The sequence below is a fragment of the Megalobrama amblycephala genome, linkage group LG12, assembly GCF_018812025.1.
Source record: "Megalobrama amblycephala isolate DHTTF-2021 linkage group LG12, ASM1881202v1, whole genome shotgun sequence".
Taxonomy (NCBI): domain Eukaryota; kingdom Metazoa; phylum Chordata; class Actinopteri; order Cypriniformes; family Xenocyprididae; genus Megalobrama; species Megalobrama amblycephala.
This window is the reverse complement of record NC_063055.1, coordinates 5,750,985-5,765,818: the sequence shown is the minus strand read 5'-3', so window position 1 is coordinate 5,765,818 and position 14,834 is coordinate 5,750,985. Positions and strand designations below refer to the sequence as shown.

General features: G+C 36.3%; 2 protein-coding genes across 7 annotated transcripts in view; both read right to left on the bottom strand.

The window, feature by feature from the left end:
• fgd1 (FYVE, RhoGEF and PH domain containing 1) overlaps positions 1 to 3,883 on the bottom strand; it is a 56,843-nt gene extending 52,960 nt beyond the window's left edge. For 2 of the 3 annotated variants that reach the window (XM_048210343.1, XM_048210345.1), the window contains exon 1: positions 2,544 to 3,883. In XM_048210343.1, coding sequence (XP_048066300.1) covers positions 2,544 to 2,691 — 148 coding nt within the window. In that variant the 5' untranslated portion in view covers positions 2,692 to 3,883. The remainder of the gene's footprint in view (positions 1 to 2,543) is intronic. The other variant, XM_048210344.1, reaches the window with a different exon arrangement.
• A 1,969-nt stretch (positions 3,884 to 5,852) lies between these two features.
• Positions 5,853 to 14,834, bottom strand: LOC125279934. Of its 4 annotated transcripts, none has more exons than XM_048210158.1 (9): positions 14,686 to 14,834; positions 13,766 to 13,939; positions 13,518 to 13,675; positions 11,144 to 11,342; positions 9,476 to 9,572; positions 8,725 to 8,896; positions 8,491 to 8,640; positions 7,385 to 7,506; positions 5,853 to 6,128 (listed from the first exon to the last, which is right to left on the bottom strand). In XM_048210158.1, exons 2-9 carry the CDS (start codon positions 13,876 to 13,878, stop codon positions 6,060 to 6,062), a joined length of 1,080 nt encoding a protein of 359 aa, XP_048066115.1. In that variant the 5' UTR covers positions 13,879 to 13,939; positions 14,686 to 14,834; the 3' UTR covers positions 5,853 to 6,059. The 4 variants fall into 4 exon arrangements, with proteins under 4 accessions (XP_048066115.1, XP_048066112.1, XP_048066113.1 ...); XM_048210155.1 differs by having other exon boundaries at positions 14,346 to 14,811; XM_048210156.1 differs by having other exon boundaries at positions 5,853 to 6,125; positions 14,346 to 14,811.

Sequence of the window (14,834 nt, the reverse complement as noted above, 5' to 3'; positions counted from 1 at the left end):
GTTTATATCCTAAATTTAAACTTTTATCTCAGTACTTCTGTGATAATTTGAATATTTGTAACACAGAAACAATGAGATTCATTCTCGTGTTACACATCACACTTGAAGCGTCAAAGTGTCAGTTGCGTAGCTGTCAATGGAGGGACAGAAATCGTTCAAATTATATTAAAAATATCTTCATTTGTGTTCCAAAGATAATGAAGGTCTTACAGTTTGGAACGACATGAGGGTGAGCAAATAATGACAGAATTTTCATTTTTAGGTGAACTAACCCTTTAAGGGTTTGTGCAAATCCCTAACCCAAACTATAAGCAACAGCAATGGATTGAGCAAACACCACTAGTTATAAAAAGAAGACCTTCACCAGGGACGGCTCTTCATGTGTTTGGCCTTCCAGTGCATTAAAGCCACTAGCGAGTATGGTGGTCAGCACACATGCAACCCACTGAACTGAACTGAACTCCAGACACATTTAATTGGATTTCACAGTGCAGTGCTTGAGTAAATATCCCAAACAGACAGACCCTCAAGTAACCACACAGTCAAGTATAAACATGGCAGCAAAAAGAGACTCCGGTCAGGACAACGAGGCTTCGCTTCAAGGTCTCTGCTGTTGCCTTATCAGCAAGTGAGCAGCGGAGCATGTGAATATCATTACATGCACAACGAACATCTGACGAACTGCATCACAAACACCCTTTTCTCTACATAGACTACTGTGGCTCCAGCAAACTATGATCAAGATACTCACTGCATGCTCTTTATACATTTATATTACCCCCTTTCTAAGCAGAATGAATGGGAATCACATGGAAATGTCAGTCTGATCGTAGGGCATTGATTTAGTGACATGCTGTCCTCTGAGACAAACGTGCGATGGCAGGATAATACATTATGCCACTTTGACTGATGACCTTGTCTTCAAGCACATCCATTCAGAGCACAATTGCTTCAGTGTTGTGCAGGATAAATAAGACAAATGCTGATTTCTTTCTGGTAATCATTAAAACAAGCTTAATATAGTGTAAAGGTGATTTTTCAGGGACTCAACCCTACAAGCGCCTACACAATATGCTAAACACAAGGACTGGAGTGGTGGCATTTTTCTAGTCTAAAAGACATCCGGAGTCAAGAGCATTTCAACATCAGGCATTCCAAGTATTCAGCATCCAAGTTTCTGTTTACATCAATCCAAATGTGTTACTATTTTACCCTTAAGATGAAGCTTTTATCCAAAGCAATTTTATGTCACAATGTGGGGCACATTTTCTCTATGAACATTACTTATGTCTATTGTTATGTTAACATTATCATGCAAGGCTGTCATGTGATTGAAATGTTGTATTATTATTGTAGTAAATTGTAGAAAAAAGAGGTCATAATACACTAATTTCTGTTCTGTCCTTCTGGAGTCACTGGAGGTTAAGTATCTTACTCAAGGACACAGCGGTCATAGTTTGTGTATCTATCCTTGTGGGATTTGAACCTGCAAGCCTTACATTGTTCAAACCGGAGTCGACACTGATGGAGAGACTCAGGAAGAAGTTACAACTTTTAGAATGAAACTGGGCGTTTCTGAATGGTTAGTGGATACATTTATGTAGTTGCTGTGGAGTTGATTCAACTCATCCACTAGCATGTGCCGTCATGTTCATCTTTTGTGCAAATCCAGCATTGAATTGACTCACGTTTGTAAAACAGTCTGGGATGATGTCACTAACCCGGGAAGAAGCTCATTGTAGTCCCTACCAGCCGTTTGTTGTAGTCCTTAAACAGTGAATTCTTTAAAAGTAAATATCTAACTTTGCATTGAACTTTGAGTTTCGTAACTTTGCAGACGTTGTTTATGCTAAAATAGTGGAATCATAATCAACCACCCCTTTAAAAGGCTTTTAGTTTTTTTGAGAAAATTTGAGAAAAATTTTGCATAATCTTGTAATTAAAAAATAATAATTAAAAAAAAGGTTAAATAATTTTGTTTTAAAATATTAATATTTGAGTTTTTTGTCAGCCAAATTAAAGTCAGTATGGCATAACAAACACAAAGGAAGCCATTTTGTTGTCATGTGACAAGAAAACCGTCAAAACAGAGAGGACCTCATGACTGTTCGTCATTAAAATATCATACTTTTTATGAAAAGTCATGTTCAGGTCAAACACAGCAATCTTGAAGAATACTCATGATTTAAACTTGAAAAAAATGTATTTGAAAACGGTGGTTACATCACTTGACATTCAATAAATCACTTACTTTTTTTTTTTTTTTTTAGAAAATGGCATAAACAACACAAATATTAACACGACAACAATGCAAATATTACTTTTCCAAGATGCTGGCACGAAAAAAAACTACATTTTTCCAATAAATCTCCTTTCTATCATCCTTATTTGTCACTGACACATCTACATGCATACATCAGTGTCACCTCTCTAATGCGTAATGATGCTTTGGCATAACTGCACGAGAACCCAAAACACTGATACTGAGAGCAAATGAAATTGGCACCAGAGCAAATATAGTGTCATATAAGATCCAGACTCACCTGTTCTGCGCAGGGCCGGCTGTGGACTGGGTAAGCCGCTGCTGATGTGGTACGAGAAGCGCATGCTTTTGAACTGGCTGGAATAGGGGGATGAATTGTGCGGACTGGAGCTGATGAGATGCGCGCTCTTGGGTCGATTCAACTGCATCCCTGCCTGCAAAACCCTCACGCAGGCATATAGGGCACAAGAGGCGAGCTATTTCCAGGGAACGGGCTCTATATTCCAGGTCCAGATATAAAAGGCGAATCTTCAAAACAGTCCAAGTGCAAAACCAGCAGCCACTCTTGCGTCCTGACGGCGTCCTCCTCCTCCTCCTGTAGATGCTGTAAAGGGTGAATCAGGCAGATCGATCCCCCCTGATCAGCCGGTGGAGAGTGAATCCGATCCAAGTCGCTTTGAGCAACAGAAACAGCCATCAACGAAACACATACAAGTCCAAGCAAATGTGATATAAAGCACTCCCAATACGCAATGACCTTTATGAAAAGCAATCATCCTCTTATGCCATTTGCAGTGTTTCGGTCATCCTCACAGGAGCTCACAGAATGTACACAATAACGTACAGGCATTATGAATCCATAACAGGAGAGATTAACATTATTACATGACGTTTCCAATGCAAAAGAGCTTTGAATAACCACATTGGTTCTGTTAGTGACATTCGCGTTTTAAAACGAACTTTCCCATTAAACTTCTTTCGGAATGTAAAAGGCGCCGCATATTGTCGTTATTATTCCAACGGTTTTCCCCTCCGTTTCCTTTCGGTATAACCGTATCCAAAAATATGCACACTCAGCTGCTTTAAACACAATCCACATTCGCGGTTTGAAAACTCCTCCGACTGTCGGCGTCTTTTAAGCGGGATTCTCGAACAAATCAAATGTTACAATGTCGCAGCGTTCCATTGTTACAAGGTTGCGATGTTACAATTCCGCTCTTGTCGCTCTCCACCGGTTGCTTGCCTGTTCTTTTGTGGAACTCGAGTCGATAACGCTAAAGTGTGTTAAACTGAAAACCTCCTCCTTCTCCTTCTCCTCCTCCTCCTCCTCCTCCAGGACATATGAAACCGAGCTTCAACCCCCTCCATCTCTCTCTCCTCTTTTCCCAAAGTCTGTTTCTCATTTTTTTTCTCCCTCTCTCTCTCTCTTTTTCTTTTCCTAAGGGCTTGTGCTTGAAATCTGAGGCAAAGGAAAAACTTTCAAAGGATTTGAACGTCCCCCCTTCCTGAAAAGAAACCCCTGTGTGTCCTAATCGGGAAGATCGTTTATATTTCATAAATTAAACATTTACACCCCATAAAAATATGTGGATTTTGGAGTAGAGCTGAAGTGGTTGTAAACATGGACTCGTCCCATTTGACCTACATTGCACCAGTAGCTGAAGTTGAGGAGCTTTCAGAGGGAGGGGGAATAACTCTGAGTCAACTTTTAGCCAATTTTGCATTTGGGAGGATCAGATTGGGTGTCATTAGGTTAATAGCGCTCCATTATCATATGACCTTTTATGGAACATGATTCATTAATAATGATTCAATCTCACAACATGTCTAATAGTGCTGTCAAATCTATCATAAAAGTTATAAATACAATGCAAAATAGAATTTTATAGTAAAATTGATAGATCATGGTAATATTTGTTTTACTGCCTTTCAATTATGATAATTCTAAAAAAAAAAAAAAAAAAACTGGAATACCATGTTTTTGTTTTACTGTCATAGTTAAAGTCTACTGTATTACAATAATGAGAATCACCATTGACAATAATCAACATGTTATCATCATTAATGTTGGACAATTTTATTTTTTGTATTTAGTTTAATAATCGTTTTATACATATTTATAAAAAAATATTTGACTAGTGCTGTCAAATCGATTAATTGCAATTAATTGCATCTAACATAAAAGTTTGTGTATATATATATATATATATATATATGAAAGTCAGAATATATGGAATGAATGTTTAATGTTTGGAATGAAACATATATTCAGGCTTTCATTCCATATATTCAAGTTTCATTCAATACATTAAACTTCCATTCCATATATTCAGACTTTTATTCCATATATTCAATCTTCATATTATAAATACACTAAATTTCCTGAACGGCATGCCGTAGTCTGTAATATTTATATTATATTATATTATATTATATTATATACACACACACACGCACGCACTCACACACATATATATATATATATATATAAATCTAGTAATATATATATATATATATATATATATATATATATATATATATATATATATATATATATATATATATATACACACATATTATATTATATAAACAAACTTTTATGTTAGATGCAATTAATTGCGATTAATCGATTTGACAGCACTAGTCAAATATTTTTTATAAATATGTATAAAACAATTATTAAACTAAATACAAAAAATAAAATTGTCCAACATTAATTTAATGATGATAACATGTTGATTATTGTCAATGGTGATTCTCATTATTGTAATACAGTAGATTTTAACTGTACTGTATGACAGTAAAACAAAAACACGGTATTCCAGTTTTTTTTGTGAATTAGCATAAATGAATGGCAGTAAAACAAATATTACCATGATTTATCAATTTTACAAAAAAACAAAATTGTGGAGAAAACGTGCTTAATTTGTCATGAAAATAATGTGCAAAAAATAAACAAAAACAAACAAAACTCAATGGTCCTAACAAAGATGTAATTTCCTGTAAGCAATATGTAATTTAATATCTATTTAAATTCTTGTGTATCTCAGAGTAAAAAAATAACTTTGACACATCCTTGACAGGTTTTGTGATATTAACCTGACGTTTTGCCTTGCTTTCAGCAGTGTGAACCTTCTGAGTGTTTTCTCCCATAAATGAACATGTTATGGGTGGAAAGAGCGCCATCAAACTCTGCAGTGTTTATACAAGTTGAGTTGAGCCAGTAGATTCTGTCCAGCTGCAGGACTGGATCTTTTCACACGGCTCTCTATGCAATACATATTTTGGATGTTTATCATCAAAGCTTAATCATTGGAGGTATAATGAGGTACAGACTATTTCAAATCTATTCCTGCATCTGTCATATATAGTACAGAATTCAATCTATTTTTGATGTAAAAAGAGCAAAAAGGACCTGCCCACCACTAACTACAGTATTTGACTTGGAAGGTGGTTTGAGCCTTTCTATAATTGGTGGAGTCAATTACACAGTTTGGCCATTAGATGTCAGTCTTGCTTACAAAGTCAGATAAACAATTTACCTGTCATACTCAAAGTAAAAGGGAACAGAAGTCTAACCAACAGATTATTAAATTGTTACACTGGAATTTATTTATTGGATATGTAAAAACACAACAAGAAAAAGCAACATATATTAAAAATGGATGAAACGTCCTTGATCTTTCTGACCTTTCAGAGACCTTTCAGAGAGTTCAGTTCTTTCTGATGTTTCAGCATCTCTGCTAATCACTGGATCAGATCTTGGGATGTCAATCAAACCTTTTCCAGATCAGCATCAGTTCTTCACTCTGCTAACTTCTGAACTGCACAAAGATTTCCGACTTCTCAGGCTATACCTCGGCTGCTGGGGAAACGATGAAAATATATTAGCAAACAGACATTTGCAATCAAAATACAGCTGGACAACACATGCCCTGTGGTTTTTGCAATAGACATCCATAATTGCTTTGCTAGAAATGGAGCAATATTATTGAGACAAGTGCTAGAAATGTGTTCATACAGCTGACAATTTTAAATCTTTAGAATATCTGGCTTTAAGTTTGGATGGTATTGATCTTTTAGATCGGAAGTATAACAATAGACATATTCGCAAAATCTTTCAAATGAAATGAAAGATTACTCTAAGGGGTACATTTTTATGGGGTTCCTTTGTAACAAACATACATTTGAGAAAAGCCTGGCTTTTGCCAAGTACATTTTGTATATCCAACAAGGTTAAGGAAATTCATAATAAAATCCTTCATAAAATCAATCCTGTCAATTAATCTATCTGTAAATATCTTGATATTGATGAAACTTGCTCATTTGGTGGTCTAGTTGATGAAACAGCTGCCCATATATTTTGTGACTGTAGTTTAACCAATACATTTTGGGTTGATTTACATTTACGTTCTTATGTTTTTAGCCCTACTAATGTGACCCACAGTTTTGTCCTTAAATATATGAACTATGAATTTTTTATTATGAAAACCCAAAATTGCTATCTCTTGAATATGTTGTTAATTTCTTTATTTTATATGCTAAATTATTCATCCACATGCAAAAGTGCCTTAAACCTCCTTTATGGTTTCCTCTTTTTTTTTTGTCGAATTTCACTCTCTTGTTTCATCCCTCAGGCTTATAAATAACAAAAAAGCAATTTTTTTTGATGCATTATGTTGATTTATTCAAAGATATTTAACCTTGTCATTGTGCTTTTCTTGTTTTCTATGTATATTATCTCATACTATGATGTACACAAACCCATGATGTTTTGTTTTTTGTCATTATGATTGTTCGTTGTAAAAGATTCAACCATGGTCTCTTTCCCTGATCTTATATGTAATTATAAGTTATGCAATAAAAAAAACAACAACTTATGAACCGGCGCTGTCTAGTTTCATGACAGAACTTTGTATTAAAGGGGTCATTATCAAGTACGCTGTACTATGAAACATACTCAAACTTCAAAACGTCCTCCCAAATGATTGAAAATTAGCTTCTGAAGTTATTTACTAATACATTTTCTGGAATGAAACCACATTAGGATGGGTAAATAGCGACAGGAATATTCCTTAAACATTAATACAAATGATGAAGTGTATTGTTGTGCTTCAGTACCTCATTGTCATCCACCAGCACACTGTAGACCGTGGCGGAAGACGTCCGCGAACGAGACCCTGAGCGAGACCGCTGACGTCTCTTCAGGGCTTCTGAGGTGCCCAGTGTCTCTTGATGTATGGCTGATGACAATGCAAATTTCCATTGGAATTAGGATTCATTTAATCTGCAGGTTTTATGAAGGTAAAGGCCTTTTTAAGACCAAGTAAAGAAAATTTAAGGAATAAATTGAAGGGACCACAATACATCAATACGGTCTCTAAATGTAAATGTCTAGGCAGAAACACAATGAGTAGCATTAGCAACACTTCAGAGTTTGAAAATACCACTTCCTACAGATCTGCATTCGTTTTTAATTCATTTTACCCCCGCCCAAAAAAGCAGTTTGAATTGCTCTGCTCCCAACCAATAGAATATGGAAATATCTTTTACTCTACCTACTGATCACACTGCAAAAAAGCAATGTTCTTCCTCAGTATTTTTGTCTTGTTTTCCACCGCAACTGTCTAATGATTCTTAAATCAAGACACATTTACTTGACATGCAAAATGACATAAAATATAAAGTTTGTTTTCTGTGAAACTGATCAAAATGAAGCGAGTTTATGATGAGCACCAGAACAAATATCTGCCAATGGGCCCAGAAAAATCAACTTCATTCAAACACATTGACATATTTGTTCTTGTTTGAAGCATAAACTTGCTTCATTTTGTTCAGTTCGTCAAGACTTCATTTTACATTTGCATCTCAAGTAAACAAACCTTGATTTAAAGATGTTTTGTATTGGAATCAGAACAAAAATACTGAGGAAGCAATGCATGCAACATTTAATCCCATGACTTTATGAATTTCTGCACTGAATTAAGACCTTTATTTGTGTAAGGGTGACTTTTTAAGACCTGCAGAAACCCTGTTTAAGGTTAGTTCAACATATTAGAAAGATAGCTGGAATATTATTGCTAAGTAAACCATATTACATAACGCTGAACTACATATCTTTCAGAAAACAAATTTATATCACCATCTGAGCCCAGGTCACCTTCTGAAACATGCAGACTGACTCCTGCTCAGATTAAAATGTCAACACCTTTAGAAGCAGCACTTACTGTTATGAGACGCTGAGAATGTCGACAGGGCGGCACTCACAACGCTAGAGGGATGCAGAATCACTAAACTGTCATCTCTCTCTTCCCACTTGCTTTCCTCATGTTTTCGTCTGGACCTTTTCCATTCATCCACAGATGCCGAGAGACATTCTAGAAGGTATCACATGAAAGATCAAGAACAAATTCTGGAACTAAACCCTTTAAATGTCAAGGTATCTGCTCTCTTGAAGATACCTGCTTTCTGCAAGGCCTGCTGAAGATCAGAGCGGGTCTCTTTGAGCTCCCGAAGAATTTCAAGACTCTCTCGGCTAATATTCCGGTAGCGCAGAGAAAAGTACAGCAGAACAAGGCAGCCGACAAGAACCATGGTTTTTCTTAGAAGCCCAACAAAAAAGGTGATTTTCTCCTATGAGAGAAAAAAATCCTCAATAAAACTATGATTGACAGTATGCAGATTCAATTTTCATTTAATTTCGCTAATTTGAATTCCACACATTTTAAACCTAGACAACTGTGGCGGTGTCAACTTTAAAAACAAAATTGCATATTCGGGCGCCAGGGAAGGTAAAAGAAAAAGAAACCACAACATTAATGAAATGGAGGAAAAAATTTAACTTTTTTGTTGTTTAAAGAAATCAAGTGCAAGTGCTCTTGTTTATGCAATTAACATAATGGGGACAGATAATATGATTACATTTTTTTAGGGTCCTCAAGTCAGTATACATAGATATGACACAAGAAAAAAAATACATATACATATTAATAATGTGTGAGAAAGTAAACCATGGTCTAGGCCCAGTTAACGATTTTAAGAAGAGGAGAACATTTAATGTTCAAGAAAGACAAACTTAAGCCTCTTCGTCACACTCAAAGTTCATTAAAATAATGGTCAACTGTAAATAAGGCATGTAAACAAAAAACAAGATTATACCATTTACATTACTGGACCAATTTGAACACATTCAGTATTATGCATTAGTCTTACCATCTGTTGAAAACCATGGTCTTCATTTTCCAACACCGTCTTACAGATCATCCTTTCAAAGTATATATTCAAAGCCACGAGCCCAAAAAGGAAAAATCTAAAATGAAACATGACGAATCAATGTCAATGTCTGAGTACTTTTTATTAAAAAGGTCAATACTAAGGTCACTGTACTGAGAAACACACTCAAACTTCAAAACAGTCCAAAGAGACAATTTATTGAAAATAAGCTTCTAAAATAAGCTTCTTTTTTCAGTTGTTCAAAAGTAATCTGATAGGATTTCAGCCATCGGTTGGATCAAATCTTGAAAATGGGTTGTTTAAAAGATAAAAAAAAAAAAGGATTCTGAAATCGGATTAGATCACAAAACCTAGGCCTGGTTTCACAGAGAGGGCTTAGCAGGAGTAGGCCTTAGGAAAATTAGGACATTTAAGTGGCTATAAATGTAAAAAAAAAAAAAAAAAGACTGGTGTATACATTTTAAGACATGTCAGAGCAAGTTGCTTTCAGTTAAGACAGCTCAAACATGCAATTTAGTCTGGGACTAGACTTATGCCTTGTCTGTGAAACCAGGCACCAATCCTGGTTTTGATCTGAATCAAACCGTCAGTTTGTGTCGTTCAAAACATTTTAGTAGGATTAGGAACATATGCACATGATGCCTACTTTGATGTGGGGAAATCAGCCAAACCAGCGCTGTTCTTGACTGTGTGTAGCACCTACCGCTCTGCATATTGTACCCACTGCGAGAAACAAACAGCCAAGATCCCTGATCATTTCAATCTGATCTTAAAGGGGACCTATTATGCCAAGTCTTGATTTTGTTTTCTGGAGTCTACTAGAATAGGTTTTCATGCTTAAATGCTCCAAAAACATTATTTTTCACATTTTGGCAACACCTCTCTTTCCAGTCTGTTTAGTTCCTGTCTGTCTCTATTAAGCCCCTCCTTCTGAAAAGCACAGTGTGCTCTAATTGGTTGGCTGGATCAATGTGTTGTGATTGGTCAACCACTTAAGCATGTTTTGGAAATGTCACGCCCCTTACCATAACAGTGAGGTTCAACACACTACTAAAACAACTCAACCAGACCTCGCCCCTTCATTTTTGCATATGCTTTTAATTATTTAAATGAGTACTGTGTTCATTCCCGGAAGAAAACTCAAGACTACAATGAAGGAATTTTAGGGAGTTCAGAAATAGCGCTTATCGATATAGAGAATAACTCCCGCTGGAGTGACTTTGTGCTTTGTAACTTTGCAGACCTTTTTCATGCTCACACAAGAAAGTTGAAAATGTAAAAAAGTATAATAGGACCTCTTTAACAGTGTGGATTGTTTTGTGATCATCTAATACAGTCTGTTATTGAACGATAGTTAAAAATGCAAAACCTGCAGCTTGCGACTAAAAGTAAAGCACCATTTCTCATTTCACATGCAAAGAGGAGGTTTACCCAGAAATATTAGAAGAAAGAACAGCAGCAGAAAAGGACCATTTAATTCTTTAGAAAAGGGTCTGAAAAGGTCATGAAAAACTAATTTATATTTTGGCAAAAAGAAGAAGAAAAAAACTGAAATAAAACAAAAAATATATAATATATAATATTTCTACAGCATTATCTATTCTACAAGCATTGCACTGACTGACTGACTGACTGGTTTATACTTGCCTGGCTCCAGCTGTACGCCTCACAGAGGTCAGAAGGAAAGAGGCGCCAAAACCCAGAGCGTTGTAGAAGAGGGAACTAAATGTGTGAGTCTCAGACATAATGAAGCTCTGAAGGAAAGCTACACGGTTAAAGATTTCCGCAAAGGCCACCTGCTGCTCCTGCGCAGAATGCCTCATCTCCGCAAATACATCTCTCAGTCCTGAAACATTCAAGCAATTTAGCTCAGTTTGGATTGCAAAGAATGAGGTAAAAGACAAGACATTTTGAGGTCAAGCACATACTTCAGTTTGATTTGCATTGATTGCCTCGTCTCTACAACATGCAAAAAAGTCATTTTTGTAAGGCTCAAATTATCTACAAAACAGCTGGAATAGAGTCTGCATGTTAAGTGGTTAAGAGTGAATTAATTGCAGAATAAATTGAATTAATTGCAGAAACTTGCAAGAACTGTCATAAAGTTTTTAAAAAGTCACTGATAATCTGAGAAATCTAAACAATAAGGGAGAGGAAGACTGTGACATCTAAACTTGACCTTTGACCTTTACACCTTAGGGCTATTAGGGATAGATTATACTGTGTATAATGGTAACATTGGTTATCAGCCAATATTATTATTATTATTTTTTTTTTATTTATTGGTAAGCACTGATATTGAATATTTCACAGTGCACACTCATTTCCCCAAATTTCACATTTAAATGACCATGTTTAAAAACATTAATAACAATACTGTTAAGTGTAATTTTATCAAATCTTAAAATAAATATTTTTATACTATGCATTATACACGCATATATCAACCAGAATTTCAACATCCTAGTAGCATCCCCATTAACTACATGCCATGAAAATTTCTCAGTATTATACTTTGGACAAGTGTTTCTATTTAAAGGATTAGTTCACTTTCAAATTAAAATTTCCTGATAATTTACTTGTCCCCATGTCATCCAAGATGTCCATGTCCTTCTTTCTTCAGTCGAAAAGAAATTAAGGTTTTTCTCCTTATAGTGGACTTCAATGGAGCCTGAACGGTTGAAGGTCAAAATTACAGTTTCATTGCAGCTTCAAAGCGTTCTACGCGATCCCAGACGAGGAATAAGACTCTTATCAGGAGAAACCACCATTTCTAAAAAAAAATTAAAAATGATATACATTTTAACCATAAATGCTCATCTTGAACTAGCGCTCTTCTTCTTCTCTATTAGGATTCCGGCAGTGTAGACGCTGCTAAGTGTATTACTGCCCTCCACAAGTTAAAGTTTGAACTAATTGCTATATACTTGCACTAGCATATTGAATATGACAATTTAGTTCAAACGTTGACCTGAGGAGGGCAGTAATACACTTAGCACTGTCTACACAGCCAGAATTCTAATAGAGAAGAAGAAGAGAGCTAGTTCAAGATGAGCATTTACGGTTAAAATGTATAAAATTTTAATTTTATACGTTTTATGACAAAATGAGTGATGGTTTCTCTAGATAAGACCCTATTTCTCATCTGGGATCGCGTTGAATGCTTTGAAGCTGCAAATAAACTGTAATTTTGACCTTCAACAGTTTGGAGGCCATTGAAGTCCACTATATGGAGAAAAATCCTGTAATATTTTTAAAAACCTTAATTTCTTTTCGACTGAAGAAAGAAAGACATGAACATCTTGGATGATATGGAGGTGAGTAAATTATCAGGAAATTTTAATTTGAAAGTGAACTAATCCTTTAAAATAAATATATATTTTTAAAGTCCCCCTGAAGTCAATAATTGTATCCCTTAAAACTCATCTTTGATCACCAAAATGATATATTTAAAGTTTTTTCCTGTGAAAAAACTTTCTTCATGCCTTAAAATAACTTGAATATAACTCTACACCCTTGCTTCATTTATTATACGTGGCTCTGTGAATATGCTAATTAGCCCCGCATCCACTCACTCGCACGAGCTCAGAGATCCACTCGGTCAACTTACTGAGGTAAACGCTGCACAATGGTATCGGTTTTTACAACGCCGGACACATAACAGTCATTAATATGATTAGCCTTTTGCTTGACTACATTATCAAATAGCGAATAACGTGTTGCTAATGTTACACGACTCGGTCACAGTTAATGATATGCTACAGAATAAGAAAAGAAAGACCTGCGATTTCAAACGGCGTCTTTAAATACTCAGCAGTTGTGTTGAATTATGAATTTGCACATGGTTTGTCTTAAAGCATATTAAAAACACCACATAGACATATAAACAATATTAAAACTTGATTTTCACCACAGGGGGACTTTAACATTTTATTGCCAGCACTTTTACTGTCAGTGATTCTAAACCAAATGCCACACCTCCATAATCATATTCCCTTCTTATTTAGATAGTAACCAGCACCTTGAGTCGAGTCCTGCAGGGTGCTCTTGAGTTCCTCTCCATTGCGAAGGATGCTCTCCTGGGATTTCAGCGCGGCACTCTGGGCCACAACCAGATCTTCTGCCATCCGCTGGGTGGACGCCAACTGCTCCGCCACCCCTGCTGAACTCTCAGTCAACCTGAAACACAGATGAACATCAGCTCACATTAATATTTTATACACATAAATACCCTTCATTTTCGAAATATGCATCTAGGGACCTTTGTACCTGTGAATGGTGTTTTCAGCTCTTTGTTGCCAGCGCTCACTCTGCAAATAATGGCATATACTGTGTGCATGGGTAAAAAACTCAGTGTAGGTATTGAAGGCCACCGGATCCATGTCTTTTGTGCAGGTTTTGACATCACTACCTTCAGGACACTCTGGGAAACTTCGACCTGACCTGCAATAAATAAGAGACAGGGAAAATTTAATGTTGAATGAAGTCAAAACTAGTGGTTCTCAACTGGTTTGTCTATTCGGTTCATAGACAGCTGGGAAAAGACTATGCTAAATGCAATTAATAAAAAAAAAAAAAAAATTATTATGTTAATAAACATTTTTGACATGCTGAGGAAAATGAAGCCATATCCACATAATGATTTGTACATATGCTTGCAGTTCTGAAGCAAACGCACTGGACTAAACTTACATGGAGCTCAAACTAGGCTAATCTCCCAGTCTGATCTGTTTGTGTTTTGGGCACTAGTCAAGGTGGCCAGGCAAAAACATCATCTTAAACCACCTAAGAACCTTAGGCTGGTTCAACGTGTTTCAGTTGATTCCAGTAAGTAAAATAAGCTGTTGACCTTTGCAGGTGGCAGTGTGTGAAGGACAAGGCAATCTTGCTCTGGATATCATCACTGAAATCTTTACAGCTTGACTGTATTTTCTCCAGCGCTCGAGACCAACACGCGCCATAACGCGGCTGCTGCGACAGTTCGCGTACTCGGAGTAATTCAACGCGGCCTTTGTCCTCTAAACTTCTATCGCTACTCACGACACAGACAACAACAGCCACGCTCAAAAATGCTGTGGTCCACATTGTATACCACTTGGAGGTGATGAACACAACAAAGGTGATTTACAAGAACAGGCAAGCCTTCAATCGAGATATGACTAATACGAAAATTCACAAAAGTTTCACACCACTCTCCACGCCAGTGTTCAGATCATTTTGTCTCATTAACCGCCATGGCGTGAACGTGGAGCTTCCGCCTACAGGTTGCAGTGAATGTGGCCTGTGGTTAGTCCACGCGCTGTTCTGGAGTAAATTTGACACGCACGTTGGACTAATA